Source organism: Thermobia domestica, chromosome 17, assembly GCF_964235325.1.
Source record: "Thermobia domestica chromosome 17, izTheDome1.hap1.1, whole genome shotgun sequence".
NCBI classification, from domain to species: domain Eukaryota; kingdom Metazoa; phylum Arthropoda; class Insecta; order Zygentoma; family Lepismatidae; genus Thermobia; species Thermobia domestica.
The window spans coordinates 130,472,056-130,494,982 of NC_137470.1; the positions used below are offsets into that span (position 1 = coordinate 130,472,056).

The 22,927-nt window shown below is 35.6% G+C and overlaps 1 protein-coding gene across 3 annotated transcripts in view; it reads left to right on the forward strand.

The window, feature by feature from the left end:
* LOC145674335 (chromobox protein homolog 1-like) overlaps positions 1-22,927 on the forward strand; it is a 45,894-nt gene that overhangs the window by 15,232 nt on the left and 7,735 nt on the right. For 2 of the 3 annotated variants that reach the window (XM_081744266.1, XM_081744265.1), the window contains exons 3-5: positions 4,708-4,801; positions 5,383-5,473; positions 16,536-16,618. In XM_081744266.1, coding sequence (XP_081600392.1) covers positions 5,432-5,473; positions 16,536-16,618 — 125 coding nt within the window. In that variant the 5' untranslated portion in view covers positions 4,708-4,801; positions 5,383-5,431. The remainder of the gene's footprint in view (positions 1-4,707; positions 4,802-5,382; positions 5,474-16,535; positions 16,619-22,927) is intronic. The other variant, XM_081744267.1, reaches the window with a different exon arrangement.

Consider the following 22,927-nt stretch of genomic DNA (forward strand, 5'->3'; position numbering starts at 1 on the left):
ATAAGACATTAGTGCCGTGTAAGTTCAAAATTGAAACAAAGAATAAAATATGACCAAAGCAAACATTCATTACTCGCAAGTGTCGGCAATCCTGTTAAAAATATCCATTATATGGCGAGGTACAAGCTATACAAATTCGCAAATGGGGGTGAAATACGTTTCTCTGTAAACAAGATAACTTTCATCTATAAATTTTAGGGGGTCAAAGTTGGTATATAGGTACCTTAGGTGAATACCGAGATCCAGTAACCGAATCAGCCATCTACGATCACTATGAAGATCAAAAGGTTTTTTTTTTTTTTTTTTTTTTTTTTTTTAATCTATAGAAATAGACCTATACGTTACAGTGACCTTAAGAAGAATATGTGTAAGTAGATGATGCACACTTACCTGCACAAAATACAAACACGCATGGGTCACATTGAAGAGTAGGAGAATTATTTTTTCTAAAACATCACTATTTGTGCTTGAAAAGTTTTATTTAGTGCCAAATATTAACAACGGTTTACAGTAACGTAAAGACAACGGATGATTTTCAAGTTAACAAATATAATATACTTTCACTAAGGAATATAAAAGCATCACGCTACCAGTTGTATCGTACCACTACAAATTTGTGTCATTATTTGAAGACGATACATCTAGTTATCATTTAGTAAGCATGCTATTTCGCGACCAGTAGCTAGAAACGTTGTAAAAATGACACAACATTTCCCACAATCTATTGCTTTATATTTCCATATATGTTTGTATAAAAGCTCAGTGAGCTGAGGGAAGGTACTCCAGGTCTTGCTCTGTGATACAATTTGTCAATTAGTTGTATCAATCTTTCGTATGTTATCTGCCATACCATACGAGTCAGTTATGCCAACTCTATCATGTCGTTAATCCGAAGAACCTAAATAAGTGTCCATCATCGACATAACGGAAGAAGATCAACTGTGACTGGAGCACCCTTTCATCACAATATTGATGTATGTCACCGTATTCGATTGTCGAAATGTACAGCTTCATCAGAAAAACTTCGAAGACAGAATAAATATTATAGAGCAGAGTGAAAACGGTCGGCCAATTATTGGAATGTCGGTTATGGTTTATGTATCAGATCAAGATATAGGACATATAAAAATAAATATAGATCACAGAAATTGACATGTCTCGGGATGGATCCAGGAAAGACAAAACCTCTGAAATTGAGGGAAGCCATTCTTATTGTCATCACAAAAGTTGAATTCTCTGGTGGATGTTATTGCTGCGAGGTTTGAGTCGTATTGAGCAGTTGTCCGACGTGTTGTGCGGATGCCAGCTTTTTCTAGATAAGAGTAGAAGTCTTGTATTAATTTATGTGTTTCGACGTTATATTTCATAACGAGGAACTACATAGTTTATACGGTTTACCCAACATTGTTAGGGTCGTCAAGTCTAGGAGGCTTAGGTGGGCAGGTCATGTAGCTAGAATGGAAGAAAGTAGAAACGCTTTCAAAGTCTTGACTGGTAGACCCATAGGAAAACGACCATTAGGAAGACCTAGGCGCAGATGGGAGGACAATATTAAGATGGATCTCGCAGAGATAGGAATACAAAGTAGAAACTGGATGCAATTAGCTAAGGATAGAAGTCAGTGGAGAGCTTTTGTGAACGCGGCACTGAACCTCCGGGTTCTATAGGCCATAGAGTTAGTTAGTTAGTTTAGTTTCGACGTTATATTCATCACCAATATTCATTTTTTCACAGAAGCTCTTATCTCTATATATTTTACTCACTTAGTTTAACTTTTTTATAGTCCGTAGTATATGTTTTGTTCGTAACTTTCTTGGTTTTCAGTGTGTTTGTCTCGAAGTTTGCACCAGAACTCATATCCATCAGTCGGGTATCAGGGTTTAAAAATCCTAAACTTTCTTCATATTTCCGACGCTGTAGAAGTGCTGGTAAATATATTTTTTTTCCATCGCAGTTCAGTGAACATTGGGTCGATAATGTTTTGCCGCATAATATTTTTGCATTATGCCGGATAATGTTTTGCATCTACTTATCGCAACATATGGTAAGCGCAGGCTAGCTTCTCTGTTACCAATGTCTATAACAGCTCTGTCAAGTGTAATGCCTTGTGCTTTGTAGATGGTGGAAGCCTAGGCTGGCTGTAGAGGAATCTAGGTGCGTGAAAATGAGAGACTATTATCCTTCTGCTATGGTTTTAATGGGGTTTGATTCTATCATAGGGACCTCGTCCTCCTCGTTCTACGAGCGCCTAGTATAGGTAGAATCCACAGAATAATCGCTGGCCTTGTAGAAGACACTTCTACGGTGATATTCGCACTATGTACTTCGCTATTCATACCTCTGGAAGAACCCAGTAAGAGCTTCATAGCGGTCTGATGGAAAATAGTCTCCGTAATAGCGAAACAAATTAGATTCACATGGTCTCCAAGAAGGAGTTAAAGTACGGACCTTCTAAAGTGTTTCCCCTGTCGTTGGGGCAAGAAAAAAATTTTGTTTCATCTTCCTAACAGTGTCTTCTGTTGTTCCTCTGATTAAGGCGTAAGGATGATGGCTCAATGTAAGCTCTGTGTTTCTTTGGACAGAGCAATGCAAAACCATTGTTTAAGGAGACGATTTAAATGGCACCAAACTTTCCTACGAGTTTGAAAAATGTAAGCAGACGAAATCAAGAAACCACTTGCACGATCAAGCTTAAATTATTCAAATTCAACTCAGGTTTATATCATAGAAATGAGTTGATTCACACTTGTGTAAGTTTGTATTGATGAATGGATTTACAAATGATACCAGCTGTTACACTCTGAGAGAGTAGTTGATCAATAGAAGCTTAACAGGTTGGGTTTTGAAACACACACCTACCGTAAAACATGAAATCTTGGTAGTTATATGCAAACCCGGTTTTTGTATTAAAGAAAACGGTAACCGGCTTCTAGATAAACCGAAATCCGAAAAACCGACATTTTGATTTTCTTCAAAATTTTCACTGAAACCGGTTTAGGCTTTCTCCAAAAACCGGTTCGGTTTTCACCAAACACATAAAACTATTTCTGTGGAAACGGAATCGGTTTCCGGAGAACAACGAAACATTATTCTGGTCAGAAATAGAACCAGTTTTGAAAAAAAAAAAAAAAACGGAATCCGGTTTCGATGAAAAACTGAATCGGTTTTGGTGAACACCGAACCGGTTTTGGATAAAACTGAAACCGGTTTTTGCGCCCACCACTTGTTCTTGGCCCACACTAATACACACAATACAAGTTAGATACAAAGATAAACTTGTTTATGGTAGGCGGTGAACTACCATGTATGCAAAAGAAAGGTGCGGAGAGTAGTTTGCTATCAAATTCGAAATATTAACAACTTCATTTGCTTATAAAATACTTGTCTGATTCTCTCCAGCTCTTCCCGTGACTAATTTTTTTAGAACTTCTATATATTCCTATTCACCGTACTGGCTGAGGGATTTCACTGTGTTGTAAATCAGCTACACTCAGTTTCTTGTGTATTGCATTAACCCGTTGTCACTTCTGCTATCTTTCAGTAAGAGAGAGAGAGAGATAGAAAGAATGTACGTGTGTTTCTTTGTTTTCTCGAGGGCCGCGGTGGCTCAGTGGTACAGTGTTCACCTCTGGTGTGTGTAGTCTCTGGTTCGATCCCAGCTCGTTCCAAGTAGATTTTTGGGTGGACGAACTGCATGTCCATTTTTTTCTTTCTTTCTTTTTCGAGGTTCTCCCGTTCCCTCGCACTTTATTCATTCCACTATTGCACTCATTTCTCATCGCCACCGTCCCCTTTAGCCAGCCGGCATTATCGTGAGTCGTAAAACTCAAAGTTTTATTTATTTCATGTTTTCCTCTGTAACATCTCTTAACGAAAGCAAAAGACACCGTACAAATACCAGCGTCTCACTTACTCTTATTTCAGTTTGTGTCGAAACTTTAAGTAAAGTATTTGTGTAAGAGCTCCCCATTAAATGATTTATAGATGTAGTTGAGCCTTTACAAATGCTTCTTTGTGAGCAAGTGGCTACCGCGAATGCTTCTGTAAGTGTATGATCCTGCTTACGATTCCTGGTACGGATATTTGTTTCAAAGTAAAAAGAAAGAAAGAAAAGTGGTTTATTTCCCACCTTTCCATCGCAGAAAGCCTCTTTCTTAAAAAAAAAAAAAAAAAAAAAGTCAATGAACTTCGTGCAAATGCCAGAATTGTATCTCTCTTTCTCGCTCGCTGTGTGTGTGTGTGTGTGTGTAAGGGGTGGGTTTAGAAGGTGCAAACTGTTGATCTTAAATCTTGTGTCACTTAAATTCATTACACGTAGTAATTATAATAATAGGGATAAAGAGTAGTACATCTAGTCCATGTAATTCTGTATAGTATGTTATTATACCTTTAAAGAGCATTAGAGAAAGAAAAAAAAAAATAGACCATATGAAGCGTATCTACTATGCGACTGGGCTGGCATATCAACAGTTGAAATCAAGTGGATAATCGTAATTCACAGTTTTCTCTCTTTGTTTTCTTTTTTCTTTCACTGACTAGTGGCTTCAGCGTACGTCGCCTTGATGTGAATAATGTAAATGGTCAAATGTGTTAACACATGATAAAATAGTTTGAAAATTCTGCTTTAATGCACCTATTGGAAACTGCATGAGTAGTATTTGCTTAGAAGATATAAACTAAAATAATTTAAAAATTTAACTATTGTAGGTGATGGAGCCACTGGAAATCGCAGTGTACCGCAAGTCATAGGAAGACGACGTTCCGGCGATCGTGTCGAGTACCTAGTTCAATGGGATTATACGTAAGTAGCTTAGTAAGATAAGGCCTACTATCCTTAGTTGGGATAACAAATCTTTATCCTCTGAAAAAAATAAACGAAACGAGTTGACATTTAGAGGAAGAAAAGGTTTTACCCTGTTGCCATATCATTAGTATTCCTCTGAAGCGTCAGCTACAACTATCCTTTCTTAGAGGGGGTTGTTATAGCAGACAACTCAACGGGATGCTAACGATGTGGCAACAGGATAACGCATCTTCCTCTAAACCACATCTATGAAATACCCAGAAGATGTATATTATTATTATTATTATTATTATTATTAAATAGAACCCATGAAATTTCGTTGATGTTTTATAAACAAATATTTCATTCACCCTTATATATGGCATAAGTCATTTCTTATGAAAAATCCAGAACGGTTACTTTACATTTTGGGTTGATTTTTTTTTCGGACGAAGTTTTCCGAAAACGTAAATTAATTCGTATTTAACAACAAAATGATTCGTTAGTAACTGCAGCATAACATGATTTAGTTTAAGGAATTGAAGTGAGAAAGTTCACTGCAGTGGCTGTTACCTCTTGTTTGAATTCATTTGTTTCAGATCGTCGGAGTCGGAAAGTGATTCGAGTAGTTTTGATGACGCTCAAGAAATGCGAGGGTCCTCACAGGAGGAAAAAAAGAAGGAAAAACAGGTAACACTTAAACTAAATAGGTGGAATTAAGGTTTCCAAATTAATAGACAGTGTTTGTTATTACGTTTTGTTATCCGAGTTCATCGAGCATAGATCGCAAATTTAGAGCGCTTGATGAATTTTTTGTATACCATATTATTTCTCAGGTGAGATCGCCTCTATAGTCAGTAAAGAGGGGGTTGCGACCGGAAATAATTTAAATAAGTTATTTTTTTCAGGACTTGTATTTTCCCAAATGAAATTCCAGAAGTACTTTAATATCCATGTGCTCTTTACGTTCAAACTGGCGGACAAAGAACTGCGGACGGGCCTTCAACATTTTTTTATACCACTTGTTAAAGCTAAGTAATTCTTGTTCCCAGTGTTTTACGCAAGAAATGTTAAAGAATCAGATTATGTAGTACGATTTCCACATAATATGTATTTGACTGTGCTTTAAAAAAGAGAGAAAATAAAAATTATCGTCTCCATACATTTTCATTTCTCCACTTTTAAATGTAAATATCTACAAAATTCAGAGAAGTAATGAAAAATATTCGAAATTTAATCCTTAGAGACTTTATCTGACTGCAAAGTGATGTTCTTAAAAATAAAATTTAGCTCACGACAAACAGGATACATACATACTACATGAAAATAACTTAGTCTTATTCACACTAAAATTTTAAAATTCATCTGTAATCTTAAAAATAATCCACTTTCGGCTTTCCTCTATTAATTAAGGTACATCGTCTTCAGACTCATCAAAAAATGACATATCGACATCAGAAGCAAAATGTTGAACACACCAGCCCGACCTTCCTGCATTCTATTGCGAGTTTTTGCGTTACTTTGCACTGGAACAATATATGGTTGAGCAGGTTGTCAGTAACAGCTTCTGGGTAAATCCATGCCAAGTAGTCCAGGAAAGCAATAAATTGTTGCTCGATAGTTTTTTTTTTCTTCTTCTTCTTTTTTTTTAAATCTGATTTTTGATGTGCAATTACCTTACCATATTGTTAGTTCAAAACAGCCATTATTTTAATTTTAGCGAGTTCAGATTTCTAGTGGTATCTATATTTGTTTTCGAAGATGCGCCGTTTGCTGGTGTTGTAAGGGGTTATCAAATCTGAAGTGTCTAAGCCCCTAATTGTTCTATCGATGTGGAACAAAACCAAAATGGTCAGTAAGTTGTAGGCTACAAGACTGTGTATTAGCCAATATTGTCCATGAAATATAGCAGGGTGAAAAGTAGGTCATTGACGTTAAATGTTCTGAGTTGTGCAGACGATTTTTGCAAGAAAGCAAGCGATGAGGAAGGTGAGCTTTCCTGGATAAAGAGATCTGATAGAGAAGTGCTTATTCACCTTGTTTCAACCCTTAGACATGTCCCCCTTTTTTAATAGAAATTATTAAAAAATTAAAAAAGTAAAAAAAAAAAAAAAAAAAAAAAAAAAAAAAAAAAAAAGGTGCGTTAGTATCCCTACTTCCTTCTGTGCTTATTTGTAGGTATAAATTTGTGTTAATAGTAAAGGTACTTACATTCAAATCTGAAACTCCTAACTTTTGGTACAGCCCGCAGAAAACAACCTGCAACATGAACATTTAAGTTTATTGTGAAACTACACCTAACGGCGCGCGGAATCAACATAACGTCTAAGTAGCATGAATCACGCCAGGATAAACCTCAGCGTCCTCCCCTGCACACTTATTTTGGAGCAAAAGACTTCGTTGTTTCACAATAAACTTACATGGTCATGTTGCAGGTTTTTTGCTACGGACTGTACATAATAGCATACAGACCTGTTATAGGAAGGAATTGCTTATCAGGTCCCCCACCAGAAATATATATAATTATATATCTGTGAAGTACGCACTTTTTTCACTTTTCTGACTTTTTTAATAATTTCTGTTAAAAAGTGGGAACACGTTTAAGGGTTGAAACTTAGTGAATGAGCACGTCTATATCAGATCTCTCTATCCAGAAAAGCTTATAGTGATCTTTATTATGAACTAATTTTGAGGATATTCATTTTATTTTGTGCAATGGACTTAAAGAAGTGCATTTCGTATTATTTCTACGTTTTCTTTCGTTTTGCGTTACAATGTACTCTTTATTCACGTTTAAATTTCATCCGTGGGAACTACTGTGACAGCGTACTCTCACAGACCTTGCCTATACGTTATAATAATTCTCCGGCCAATGAGAGTACAAGTGCAGACTAAATGAATAAAAATTCTGATATGAGGATTCCGAGATTTCGTTCTGTGCCTGGGTTCTAGACCCGTGGGAAGAAAAACACAGCATTTTGTAAGGTGGAGAAAGAATAAATATAACTGTATTGTGCTAGTTTTTAATTTACAACAAAGTAAGTACATGACTGTTACAAAGATCTCAAATACAATAAATGGAACTGAGGATGCATTTTATTCAATGATTTCCTCGTTCTTGATGTGCATAGTCTGCCTATTATAGATTTCTTTATATTCTGTTCTTTATACCGAGATCAAATTGCTGAAGTATGATGCTTTTAACAAAAATCCTAATGTTGCGGTTTGTTGCGATTGTTTGTGGTAAGATTGGAACAAAACTTCGTTTTGTTTGAATCACATCACAATTTGCATGGTAACAGCGTTCGTGCGCAGATAGCTTTGTCTTCATTCTGGTTGTTATTGGCGAAGCTGTCAATGCATGGGCGCTGGATGGATTCCAAGTTTGATTCCCAATCTTGGTTATTGGTATCCTTTGTCATCCGCAGTAATCATAATAAGCTCATCTTTCTGATCATTTGCTTTCTTGCAAAAATCGTCTGCTCAACTCAGAACTTTTCACGTCAGTCATCTACTTTTTCAAACCTACCTTACTGTACTCCATAGACGATAGTGGCTAATACAGAGTCTTGTAACTTGCAATCTGCTGACCATTTTGGTTTTTGTTTCACATCTATAGAACAACTAAGGGCTGAGATGCTTCAGATTCGTTAACCCCTTACAACACCAGCAAATGGTGCATCTTTGAAAACAACTATGCCTTTCTCTCGGAACCTAAAGTCAGTAAAAATAAAATAATGGTTGTTTTGAACTAACAACATGAAAAGGTAACTCCGATTTTTTAAAAAGTTGTTGAGCAACATGCATTGAACCATTTGACACGGACTTACCCTTTTAAGTCTGTTGTCTCTTTAGATAATTTACCTTCTCTTGAGTGCCACCCCTATTCTGTACGTTCCAAATTGTTCACGAAACATTGCTGTACTTAAAGGTAAACACGGAGAACTGTGTTGAAAAGCAGCTGCACTTGTTGAAGGTAACGCTGCCAATTGAATGATGAAGATAAACCTTCTTCTACTTCAATTTCTGTTTGAGAATTTAGATAAGAGTTGAACACTGTGACTTCTTTCTGAAGAATCTTGAATGCAGTTTGCTGTCCTTTGTTGAATAAAGCAGATGTCCTGTCACATCCTGTGATGCCATGAAGAATAGAAAGCTGTATTTAAGTGGCTCTAAGCTTCTCTGAATATTGCTAATGTGAGAGTATTAACCTTTATTGTTGTTCGTTTGTGTCCTCATAAAATACACTGTAGCGTTTTGATGTTCACGAGCAATTAAAAATTGATAGCAAGCAGGGTTGGCTGGCTTAAATCAGTTTTTTACCAAGTGGTTTAAACCGAAAAAGAAAGAATGTTCATAAAAGTGTGTGCTCGTAAAACCTTGATTAACATACATTTGTGGGTTATCACGTTTCACTCCTCTATATTATTCGTTTTATATTCAGACGTAAAATCCCCATTCATTACCCAAACAGATTATACTACAAAAGCAACTTTTGTTTTTTTAAGTTTATAAATTTTTCTTTTGTGATTTTTTTTATAGTTCATTATTGTTGTTATGCAATTGCAATCAAAGAAAAATTCTAAATATTGTGTCATTTTTATAATATTTACTATTGATAAAATACATCGAAATGCCATACTTTTTTGTTGGAGGGTCATACAAACCCCATGAGAGGCATTTATTGAGATCAGAAGTATTTTTGGTATCTATTTATGTATAAATGGGTCAAAGCCAAAGTAATTCAATTCGCATCTTTATTCACTTTTCTTACTGATATGCAAATTAAGTCGTTGTATTTATTTAACTTGAACTAATAAAAGTTGTAGTGAACTAACTTGGACTAAATTAGTTCTTCTGTACTCTGCAGTATTTTTAAATTGTCCATATGTAATTCTGTATAAAGGTTTCACTTCTGCAATTGTTTCTCTTTTTATCCTTTTGAAATGACTCTTGACATTTATATCAACAAGTATGTAAAAATCAGTACAACGCATTTATCAGGAGTCCTTCGTGAGTAAGTCGACAGACGTATCGCATGTGTGACCAATTAGTTCCGGTTTCAGGTTCAAATAGAGGACAATTTCCCTCGGATGTAAGCCGAGAAGCGGTTTGGATTCCGCTTTAAGCTTATGTGACTCCTTCCGTCATAACCCGGGTGTTGCATAATAACACCAAGGCGAAACAAACTTCTTTCTGTCTGTATGTGATATAAATAAATAGAGCAAATTATTTAAACCAAAACAAAACAAAAAAAAAACTTTTTTTCCTCAATAAAAACCATTTTTTTGCCAACCTTCATAGCAAGTGAGAGTTCACTTCTGCAGCAGCAACAGGAATATACCTATCAAAATACACTGCTTCACAGGACAAAAATTATTCCATACATATGCAACTTATTTTTTACAAATTTCTGCATGTGTCAATATCAGACAAAATAACAGAATGAAGTAGGAAGCTACCATCTATAATATAAGCTAATTGTAGTAGAGGTTGTTCGATAGTCTCTGTAATATCCATAACTACAGATTTTCTGGTTCTCCTAATTAAAATAATTTGAAATAAAGGTAGAGGATAAGACGCTAGTTCATATTTAAGATATTTCATCAATACTTCATGTAATTGCAGGAATCCGACTGAATACCTGAAGGAGATTGGTTGATCCTGAAGCTTCCTTCCTAATATTAATTGTATTGTGTGCTATAGATCTTGGCACGACATTCTCTTCTCTTCTCTTTTCTTACTATACTAATTAACGCTATGGCGTATAGAACCCGGAGGTTCAATGTCGCGTTCACAAAAGCTCTCCACTGACTTCTATCCTTAGCTAACTGGATCCAGTTTCTACTTTGTATTCCTATTTCTGCGACATCCATCGTAATATGACTGGTTTCAGTGAATAACCGGCTAAGTCGACTTTTTTTTTTTTTTTTTTTTGTAAATTGAGATTTTACAGATATAAGCTTCTTTTGGTGAGTTCTACATTGTGTAGAAGCGGCTAAGGCGAATTCATAAAATTGAAGAAGTTACAGCATTTGGTTATGTCAAAATTAGCCTGGTAACTATTGTAAAATTTGCCCTTAAATTGCTGTCCTGTAAAATTTACTTTTCCCGACTTAGCCGGTTATTCACTGGAACCAGTTATATTGTCCTCCCATTTGCGCCTAGGTCTTCCTAATGGTCGTTTTCCGGTTAGATTTCCAGTTAAAACCCTGAAATCTTTCCTACTTTCTTCCAGCCTGGTTACATGACCTGCCCACCTGAGCCTCCTAGATTTGTTGACCCTAACAATGTTCGGTAAACCATATAAATTATGCAGTTTCTCGTTATGAAGTTTCCGCCATTCACCATTCCCGTTCCTCTTGGGTCCGAATATTCGTCTCAAAATTTTATTCTCAAATCCCTTCAGTCTGTGTTCTTTCCTCAGGTAAGCGACCATGTTTCGCATCCATACAGCACAACAGGCATAATTATCGTTTTGTATATTTTAAGCTCCAAATTTTTCGACAGAATTCTTTCTATATTTCCAAATATTTTACCCGTAATTCAAGACAATAAAATTTGCCCCAATCTCTTCTCTCTCCCACAATTCACTTTCACGTCAGTTACTAACCTGGTTACAGTTTAGATAAACCGCTCCTTTTGGTTGGTCTGTGCAAACGAATTGTCATGACTAAACTAGTCAGAAGCTCTGATATCTTTATCCTCTCTAGCTTGGCGGGAGGATTTAAATTCTTTGTGACGTTCCGATGATGGCAACCGTTTTCTATACAAGTTTTTAAGCTTCACTCACCTCCATGGTTGTAGGAAATGATAAAACCCAGTAAACCAATGTGGAATCCGTAATACCTTGGCCATAACTCAAGCCGCCTGAAACTTTTATCGCATTCACCAGACATTGCTCAGTTACCATATCCGCTGCAGTTTCAATCCAAAAGCCTCCCGTAGTTCTGGTTTCATTGTATTTGCGAACATGAGCGTAAAAGTGTAAACATAACGGTCCTAGTCTACAGTATGCTGTGCTCGACTATAAAGCTTTATCAGTCTTACTTATTCTAGTTGCTACAGCCAAAGTTTGCTGTTCGACACTTTATCCGTAATTCTTGTCTTTACTTCTGCTAGATCTGGTATATATATATATATATATATATATATATATATATATATATATATATATATAGTTTAAGAGAAAGAGAGAGGGGGTTGATCCTTGCGGGGATTTAAAATTTTAATGCCTGATATTATGGAGAAAAAGTATCCTGTCAAATGTATTATTTACGGCCGAACGGTAAGAGTACACAGGCTCTCCAATGCTCCTATTTTTCCTATATATTTGCATCTCTAAAGGTGTGGATGGTTGGAGAGCCTTTTGTCTTCGCAGTAGGGTGGTGGAATGAAGACTCTTCTGTGTTTTGTCCTTTCCTGCTTATTGTTTAAAGATAATTACACCAACTGTACAATTAGCGCAAAAAGTATTCATACACCTGCAAAATGGAACAAAAATAAACTAGTTTCGTTATATTCATTAAAACGTTCTAGGGAGTAGTGACTTTAAAGACTTATAAATAATTAATTTAGGTGTATCAATATCTTTTGCACTGACTGTAGGCAAATAATTGTAGAATATGTTACACACAGTCATATCTTACTTTAAAAGTGCTAGCTGCAGAATGTTTCCATTTTAGATCTTATTTTACACTTCAGATAATTGTTCCAGAAAGTAGCAAGAGTATTTCTGCTTCTTTCACGTAGCGTTTTCAGTATTTCATTGTCATTTCTGCGTTTTCTGTTCTGTCATTCCTGTTCTGATATTCAATTTTCTGTTTTGCACCGAGATCATTACTCATTTAGTTGTATTTAGAGTAGAATGTTCATATAACAATTGGTGCAATTTCCATGTGATTGGTGCATTAAATTTTTTTAAAATTTTATTTCTACCTATTGGATAACTGAAATGTTCCTTTTTTACAGCTTCACGAAACCTCCTATATTTTTTTGATAAGCATATGAAGCCTGAGTGCAGGATGGTGTGTGTCTCAGGACATAGTAAAACTATGGCCACTGGGTGACGATAAATTAATTGTACGTACAAGTACAATCTAGGGGGGCGCGGTGGCTCAGTGGTAGAGCGTTCACCTCCGGTGCTTGGGGTCCCTAGTTCGATCCCAGCTCGCGCCGTGTGGACTTTGTGGTGGACAAACACCGTGCTCGTGGGTTTTCTCGGGGTTCTCCCACTTTCTTCATTCCACCATTTCATTCATTTCTCATCATCACCGTCTCCTTTAGCCTAACCGGCATCACCGTGGGACGTAAAACTTGTCGATTTCATTTTCATTTCAAGTACAATCTAATAACTGGAGTTTTAGTATATTTTACCTCTACAGCGCCGAGGTTAATCGTAATGTAGATGTTACTATGATACTTTAACTAACATTACATATGAGTTTTGCGTTAGCTGAAAAATACCTATTAAGGTTTATATCTTATATGTGTTTATTTATTGTAATTTTAAAATGTTTATTTACTCATTTGTGGCTTACCTGGTATCACAGATACTAAGAAATCGATATATTAAAAAAACTTTTCCAAATAAAAGTTTACAGTAAAGGTTTACAGTACTTTTACAGATAAAATATATTAAAACAGTTTCGAAAATATATTCTACTGGTTATTTCATATGTTACTGCGTATTAAATATTAAATGTAGGTACTTAAGTTAATGTTACGTTCGATGATTAATGATTTTACTCCTTGAGTGCCATTCCAAGGTGCAGTGCTATACATCATGTTTCTTGAAAAGCTACCTTGTAAATTCCTTTGATCAGTTGCACAATGGGAGATGACTATTTCCCGCAGACTGCACAGGACACTGCCAGGACAGAGTGGGGGGAATGTTCCATCTCATTAAGAAATGCGAACAGAATTAACTGATTTCTCACTGTTCTAAAAAGAATCATGATTTTGTTAAAGATAATTATGAACTAAGTGATTCTGAAACACCAATTTTGAAAATAACTTTAGCCTTTGTTGTATGCGCAAAATACTGTTATGTACATGTTAAATGGAACTGGGTATGTAACGGTGGTTTTGTATTTTTGTATTTTTTATTTTAAATGTACGGAAATATACAGTTTTAAGTTTTGTTATAAATTCTGTCATTGCTCATAAGTTACAACTATGAAACTTTTGAAGCTTTATATATAGAGAGAGGGTGTCCCAAAAGCTCCGCCCTTTTCCACTTCCGGACTATAGGTCATATACACTTTTTTCTTGCTTTGGGGCCAGGAACCTGTGGTTTCATTTTTTACCATTTCTTTTGGGATACCCTGTAGAATCATTTTAGCACATACACGATATGGTTAAAAAAATAAAAACGGTGCTTTTGGTATTTTTGCAATAATAATAATAATAATAATAATAATTATTATTATTATTATTATTATTATTATTATTATTATTATTATTATTATTATTATTATTATTATTATTATTATTATTATTATTATTTGTATTTTAAATGTACAGAAATATACAGTTTTAGTGTTGCTAACAGATTATGCCTTTCCACTGAAGTGGGGATGGCCAATTCCGAAATTTTTACTTTCCGAATTCCGGAATGTAAAATCGGAAAAAAATTCGGAATTCGAAAAAAAATTCCAATTCCGGAAAAGGAAATTATCCGAATTCCGGAAAATTTTGGCCATCCATACTCTGAAGTGACAACTTTCTCACTTTGAAATTTTTCAAATAATCATCTTAAGTAAATATTGGGTGTGCTTAAAAATAGAACTGGTGTAATGTGTAGTTTTGACAGTACCATAATATTACTTTTGTGTACTTTAACTATGACTTTCTTTTTTTCTCAATTGTATCAATTGCTTACAACATCATACTTTTGTAACTTTTTATAGGATTAGTTTACATTTATTTGGTATGGTTAAATAACAAAAAGGGAGGCTTTTTTGTAATAATTTTGTGGTTTTGTGAGTGGAAAATATAGGCCTGGCAATGCAAGGGGCTGAGTGTTTATTACAAAACCTATCACCAAAAATAAGAAATACTAGACTAATGTACATAGACGAAAACAATAAACATACCGGTAATACTTCTCAAAATTACACAGATTTACATGCAAAATGTTGTCTCCTATATTCCACAGCTCATTGTTTTCGCTAATGATATGATGCTTTTTTGAAAATTTTGCTTTCAGTTGCGTTAAGTCCGGGCTGATTGGCTTGTAAGAGATGGAACAGGAACTTCCCAGATGATATTTTCAAAAGGTACCCAACAAAAGTCTTTATTTTCTGGCCAGTAGAATATAAAAGGCCAAGAGCGATTCATGAATTGAGCTCTGACGTACAAAAATACCAATTTTATATTTTAACCATATCATATGTGTGCTAAGATGATTCTAAAAAAAAAAAAAAATAAATAAATAAAACTTCAAAAGTGTCATAGTTGTAAGTAGTGAGCAATGACAATTTGTAACAAAACCTAAAACTGTATATTTCCGTACATGTAATAATAATAATAATAATAATAATAATAATAATAATAATAATAAAAACAAAATCAAGCGTACCATGTACGTGTTAAGATGAATGCACAAAAAAGGTTTTATAGTTCTAACTTTTGAGCAGTGGCACACTTTGTTAAAAGCTTTGTATGCCCAATAATGTTTGACAGTGTAACCTTTTGCAAGGTTTTTAGCATCTACTAAAAGAGCAAAAATTAAGATTTCATTTGATACCTGGATGAGCCTAATAACTTGAAAAATAAGAAAGTTACGGTAAGTTTAGTTCCATGATGGTGAATGCCGGAAAGTGAAAATGGTGCCAAGTTCATATTTTTCAAAAATTTCTCCCCGGCCCATTTCTTATCAAAAAAAAAAAAAAAAAAAATAATCTGAAAATTAATAATTTAGCATAATTTCATTGGTATTTATGTATGGAAAAATTTTGAAAAGAATCTGAGACATTGAAGCACATTCCTCTAGGGCAGCGTTTCCCAACGTTTTTCAACTTTCGGCACACCACAGGTGTTACTTGGATTATGGCAGCACACTTATAGATATTATTATTTGTAAATATAAATACAGTGGTATTTTCTGTGATTATTGATCTCCTTCTCACAGAGGTAAAAGCTCTATCACTTTTTCCCCACGGTAAATCATTTTGCTTATTTTCCATTCTATTTTAAAAATAGAAAACAATTGCAATGAAATATTGAACTCAAGTTTTTAAAGCTACGCGTTCTTTTTAAAAACTTGATCCAACTTTAGATCACTAAATAACGAACGAACAAAAAATCTTTCTTACTTTCAAAACACAGATTTAGGTAATTTGTCGAAAGGATTGAATGATATTTTAAATTTTCAAGTTACGAAATAGTCTGCAATAATAAAGAAGCACTAATGGTCATAACAATGAGAACAAATACTTTTTTCAACATTAGAAATGTACAGAACAGTAACCCGGTATGAAACTTAAAATTGTAGATTCATAGTAGAGGTTCATAGTAATGTGAAATATAAATATACACTTTTCCCTACGTTTTGCAATTTGATTGCTATAAAATTAATATTTTTTTTTTCGATTCCTCGCGGCACACCAGTTGGGAAACGCTGCTCTAGGGAGTTGACATTGAATGACGCTATAGTGTTATATGTCAAAGTGTGACCAAATGTAAATATTTAAAATTATTGTCTAAAGTTATAGTGATGTAAAGCTCTTTCCGTTTCTGATTTTGTTAGCTGGGAGTGAACTGCCAGCGCGTAGCAGAGCGCATATTGGGCCTATGTGACGAGGAGGGGAAACGTTCCTTTCTAGTCAAGTGGTAGGTGTTTGTCATTGAAGGTAATTTAAATTAAGACACATCTAATTTTCATCTCAAGAGCAATTGGGCCATTTTAAGTCCCTGGGGCCCATTAACCCTGTTAGTATAAAGAAAATCGTAGACTCGCAGTGAAATAGTGACTGTTCATTGTAAAGTCATGGTTTATAGTTCATTCTCTTCAGCATTAAACAAGCTTTCCAGAGGTGCTATGTATTGGGACCCATAGCGTACTTGAACAGGGAAAATTGGGAGAATGTCGGGAAAATTTCCTCCAAAAAATCCCTCCCATCAACTTTGGCCGCCTCTGGAGTGTCCCGGCTAAAAGCACACAATCCAAATGTATCTTGAATAATATTATAGGGGATAAGAAATGTGTATATCACTTATAAGTTTAGGTCATAAGTTCGGTTTTGTATGTGCAGAGCGTATTGGTATAGAACCTTTCCCCCCATACCTAGTCCTTCTATCAAAACAAAACTTGGTACACTCATTTCTTATCCCCTATAGTATTTTTTGAGATACGTTTGGATTGTGTGCTTTTAGCCGGGGACACTCCAGGGGTATCAGAGTTGATGGGAGGGAATTTTCTCGACATTTTCCCAATTTTTCCTGTTCAAGTAGGCCTACGTTATGGGACCCGATACATAGTACCTCTGGAAAGCTTGTTTCATGCTGAAGAGAATGAAATATAAATCATGACTTTACAATGAACAGTCACTATTTCACTACGAGTCTACGATTTTCTTTATACTAACAGATTTAATGGGTCCCAGGGACTTACTCCGTTGTCCATGGCACCTAATGTTTTGTGCATGAACATATCTTTGTTATGTTTATCGAATGGACTAGGTTTGTTTCGGATGTCCAGATGACGTGTTCATGTCCGTTCCTTGTGAGTCGCAATACTTTTATTCACGAGACTTATGCCTGCTATTCACAGTTGAAGATGTCTATGTTGAAAGGAGGCTACTTAATTTTTCGAACACACTTTCATCTTAATAAATGAATACCTAGTAATGTTAATACATTGAAACTACAGTAATTGTGGAACTTCCACTTTTAAGTGTTTTAATAACAATTGAAAGCTTAATTTATATTGAATTGGCGTAAAATTAAAATAATTTGTCTTAAAGATCGCACTGACGTCTTCAATTCCAGCTCGAAGACTCAATGGACTTTACAAGCTTTGTGTTAGCAATAACTTTTTCTCGTACATTTATAGATTTCGGCAATTTACATACGATTAGATCTGACAATTTCTCACCTACTCATCATTCAAACGTGGAAAAAAGTATGGGTACTTGTACATTGTTTCTTGCGTTTTTGCATGAATTGCACACCTTATTAATGCATATTGTAATGTTCTGATTGGTAGAGTCTTGAAAAATGTATGCGGAGTTTCAACTCTTCAGTCTTTTATATTGAAAAGAATTGTCTTATAAAAATTTTACAAAGTTTTATAAGTCTCAGTAAAATGTTTCCAGCGTACAATGAGTTTGATGTTCTCGGCACACAACGTGGCCTCGAATAGAATGATTTGTCCTAGCCCACGTGGACCTCAGATGGGGATCGGTAATACACCTTAGCCCATAGCACTCTCGGGAGTAGGTATTAAAGGATATCTTCTTCGCTCATAGCAGCCCTGGGAGTTGGTGTTAGAAGGAATCTCGGTAGCCCATGGCGGCCTCGGGAGAAGATTTTGGTAGGTGATCGATCAGCATTGAACTGATAATGTCCTCGTCTCGTCGTTTTTTATAGCCATCTTCTTGGAGGGAGAGACCCATGAATAGTCGACTTTCTTCGTAATGTTCCGAATCCTCTTTGTTTCTTCGTGGATATTAGTCTCCTTCGGGGCCGCGGTGGCTCAGTGGTAGAACGTTCACCTCTGGTGCTTGGGGTCCCGGGTTCGATCCCAGCCCCCGCCAAGTGAACTTTGTGGTGGACAAACACCGTGTGCGTGGGTTTTCTCGGGGTTCTCCCGTTTCCTCCCACTTTCTTCATTCCACCATTTCATTCATTATTCATCATCACCGTCTCCTTTAGCCTAACCGGCATAACCGTGGGACGTAAAACTTAAACATTTCATTTCATTTCATTAGTCTCCTTCCTTCGTCTGCAGTGTTCGTTTATGATTGTAGAAAACGTGTTTGTAATGAGAACATGTGGCTTGCAGTGCGCGTGGGTATCCTTACAATATTCTTCATATGGTAAAGTTTCCCAAAAAGTGTCTCTTCTGTGGATACCTAACAAGAATATGGTCACTAACTGCTAGTTCTTGAGAATTATTTATATCAGGTTTATCAGAGGTTTAGGACGCAGTAGCAGTTTTCTTTATGTACCACTGGAATCTGCATTGTTTTAGTGGTTTTACGTCACCAGTATTTGCGAATAGTAGCACTGGGTATGATGGACCGATTTTCACATATTGTGTTTGTTGAATTCGTGAAACAGACAGTGCCCTTCTCCCACTTCTCTTCGTATTTAATAGCAACCAATTGAACATCCTGAAGAAGAATGTAGTAACAATGAACGTTATTAATGTCACTTTCTGCATTTTTACATCATAAAACTGCTCTTCATTTTGTATAGTAGCACAAGTATGTAAAACCCGCTTCCATACATTGCGTTTAAGAGTAGGATTGATTTTATTATTTATGGTACAATTCATGGTTCTATTCAACATGACACTGATATAGCCTTTAGGTTTTTGCAATGCTGAACAGCACCATCAGTGCAGCTTTCGATCGCTTGAAACGATTCGTTTGAAGTCACTACAGTTAGCAACTAGTCTTTTTATATATATATATATATATATAGGATTCATATATGCCATATACTCGCACATTCTCTGAGCAACTAGTTGCTACCTCACATTGAGACTCAGGCGGTGGAACGATTTTATTGTCAGACCGAAGGGTAAATACTGACATAGAACGCACAAGCGGCTAAGATTTGCATCATTGGTGAAGGCGTATATCTCTTGACTGTTTGCTGATAAAGCAACAAAGGCTTTCAAGTGTAGATCTTTTACAAATACAACTCCTCTATTTATTTTTGAATACACTAAACGTTACCTCATGAAGTGTAACGTTTGTTACGTTGTATGGTGTAAGGTTTGTTACGTGATTTCATTCAACTTATTGAATTGAATGTGTACGTTCTACAGTCATTTAAAACATTTCTTTATGGTGTTAGATAAGTTTAAGTTTCAGTAGAACATGTTAAACGAGTTTTTCATTATAGCACAAAATAGTCAATTTCTATAACAAACGTGACAAACACCGTGTGCGTGGGTTTTCTCGGGGTTCTCCCGTTTCATTCCACTTTCTTCATTCCACCATTTCATTCATTACTCATCATCACCGTCTCCTTTAGTCTAACCGGCATAACCGTGGGACGTAAAACTCAAAGATTTCATTTCATTTTCTATAACAAACGTTACACAACATATGCTGATACTGAGTACAAGTAGATAATTCTGTTACATAATTTATTCATTGTATTTGTCTCTTTACATGCTCTTCAGGCCTACTTTCTGCATGCACTATAAATTAGAATAATTTTATTTTTGGACGCAAAGTACGTAGATTGTATCTACTATTTTATCTGGGTTTCAGTACATCATTATTCAATTTACGTTTTCTGATTGCGATTATCATGGCTCCAGTTTACAATAGCGTGTATGTTCTATAAAACCACCATAATGGAGAATGTTGAGAGAGACAAACATTTCTGATTATTCATAAAAATTTCATCAATTTGTCTAGTTTTCATTGTGTCCCAATTCACGAAAAAAAAAAAAAATCCACACATATTTCTGTCTGTGATGGACGTTGCTAGTCTGCCAGCACTTTTGTCATCTCTCGTAGTTCTTCTCCTACTTGCAAATGCGTTGCACCACACATACAACATTCTCTTCATAGACCTCCACCAAATCTCGATTAATGTCCTGTCCGTTGGCCCATAGAAAGCTAATAACACTCCACATCTCCTCGGAGTAATGTTCAAGTCGATGCGCCATCTTTAAATTGCTATAGGTACTAGACGGGTTAACGTAGAAGATTGTAACTGTTGTCAGAGCTCCCTCACAGGGCCGTGATTTGTGGGGGGCAACTGCCCCGCCCCCTCAGGGAAGCTCCCCGCCGTTCGAGGGGGGCGCATTTTGAGACAAAATTTTCTTATTGCATATGCAATATGAACATGAAATTATAAATGAAACATCAAACAGGTTCACTACAGTACATAAACAAACAGCACACAAAAGCTAAATTAAACAAAAATGAGTTGTAGGCCCATTTCAATAAAAAAGTGTGTACTATTAGGGGCCCTAGAAATAATATGTATTAGTATGGCTTTGAGATTTGTCAATATTTTCCCCTTAATTAATTCGTCATGTACGGAACGGGCCCAGGGTCGTAACTAACGACCCGGAGGCCTTGCCGTGCGATAGGGCCCACAGCCTCCGGGAGACCCATAAAGAGTAAGAGAAAGATGGAAAGAGGGGCCCAAGAATTAGAAAAAACAATTTTTCTAGGGGACCCAAATACGCGTATTAATGCTTACCCTCCCAGAAAAAATCTAAGTTACGGCGCTGCTCCCTCACCTCGGTATCTGTAACATACGAAAAAATTAAGTAGGTACACAAAAATATATGTTTTTTAGAGACAAATTCACCTTATTTCTTAATACACCTTTATATACACAATACTTGCCATTTCCGACATAGTACTCAAACATTTCTTTTAGCGGTATATTGCTAGGTGTATCCTGACACTCGCCCCTCCTCCCTTTCACCTCAAGTTGTAAAATGAGAAGGGACAGAAACACCCAAGGTAACTGGGCACTCAGGTTTCAGTTGACAATAAGAATAGTAGTAGGTTAGTAAACATTATTTTCTAGGATCAAATTAAGTTTATTATTATTATTACTATTTATTTGGTTAAACGGAACTGTAGTGTGTCTGCAATAATGTCAGTTCGTTAGTCTCTAACCTTCTCTTCGTTATTCTGTGTTCAAAAGATACAAGTGCACATTTGAAGTACGCTTATTTCCGGAACTGACGTCACCTAGTGTGCGTCAAAAGGTCCAAGATCACAAGTCTGCGAGTGCATAGTGCGTAGTGTGCGAGGATGTACACTATGTTAGTATACTTGTGTGCTTAACATGGCGATTTCTAATAAAATAACCTAATAAAATTTTAAAAGCCATACTTTTAATATTTTTATTGAAGTGAATTTATTTGTGAGCTTATCTAATAATAATTTACTTGATAAATATACACTTAATGATATTACAAGTGAAATATAAAAATGTTAAACAAATAACAAACCTATTTACGTTGTTCTCAGCATGCAAAGGGAAAGCAATCAAATAGTTCCTTTAATAATGCTATAAAGACATTTGTGTTTAAATATTACATGGTTATGTAGCTTGAGATAATTAGACTGTCGGTAATATAGTCTGGAGGATCGGTCATATGATCGTGCACTTTTTGATACAAGTATGAAATTTACAGTACACAATAATTGATGTGTAAACAACAATATTAGGGGTGGAGCCAATCGAAATTGGCGCTGTTGTCATAATGGCGGCCATATTGAAAAATGAATCTCGTAATGGTGTTTTTTTCTTGAAAATAGCTTATAATTTTCTCTTTATGTGCAAATGACAATATTATTTTAATTACTGTTGACCAAATAATGAACAATTTACACATTTGTATATTTTAGTTTATTTAGTTTATTTAGTTTGCTATTTTTCAACATGGCGCCCAATGTGGCGAGATTTAACATAATGCCATAACTATAGAGTGATCGGTATCAAAATATATGTTCTTGAGGTCACTAATTGCAAATATACGCTTAGAAATACTATCAGACGGCCTGTTCTTGATTTAAGAGAATGGAATTCATAGCACTATTAAGTATTTTAAGTTTATCTTTCTAACTTTACACGTCAAGCTTGTGGAAATTGAAGTTTGAATATAAGATTTCTGCAATACCAAAATTGTACAATAAAACATATCACATAGCAACAAAATTGAGGATTTTACTTCACGTTAAAACATGAAGTAGAGTAAAATTAGAATTTACAGCCTTTCTTCGTGTACATATATTCAGCGTTCACATCCTTCACATGGTAAAGACCTGTACATGGTAAGTCAGCTTTGAAACAGCTACACTTTCCAGAACAAACTTTGGAACAATCACATTTCAATATCTCTTTTGAAGACTCACTGGCTAGTGAAGTTGTTATCCAACGAGGTATCCATCTTCCTTCCTCGGTTTGTGTCCATCCGTACATACTCGG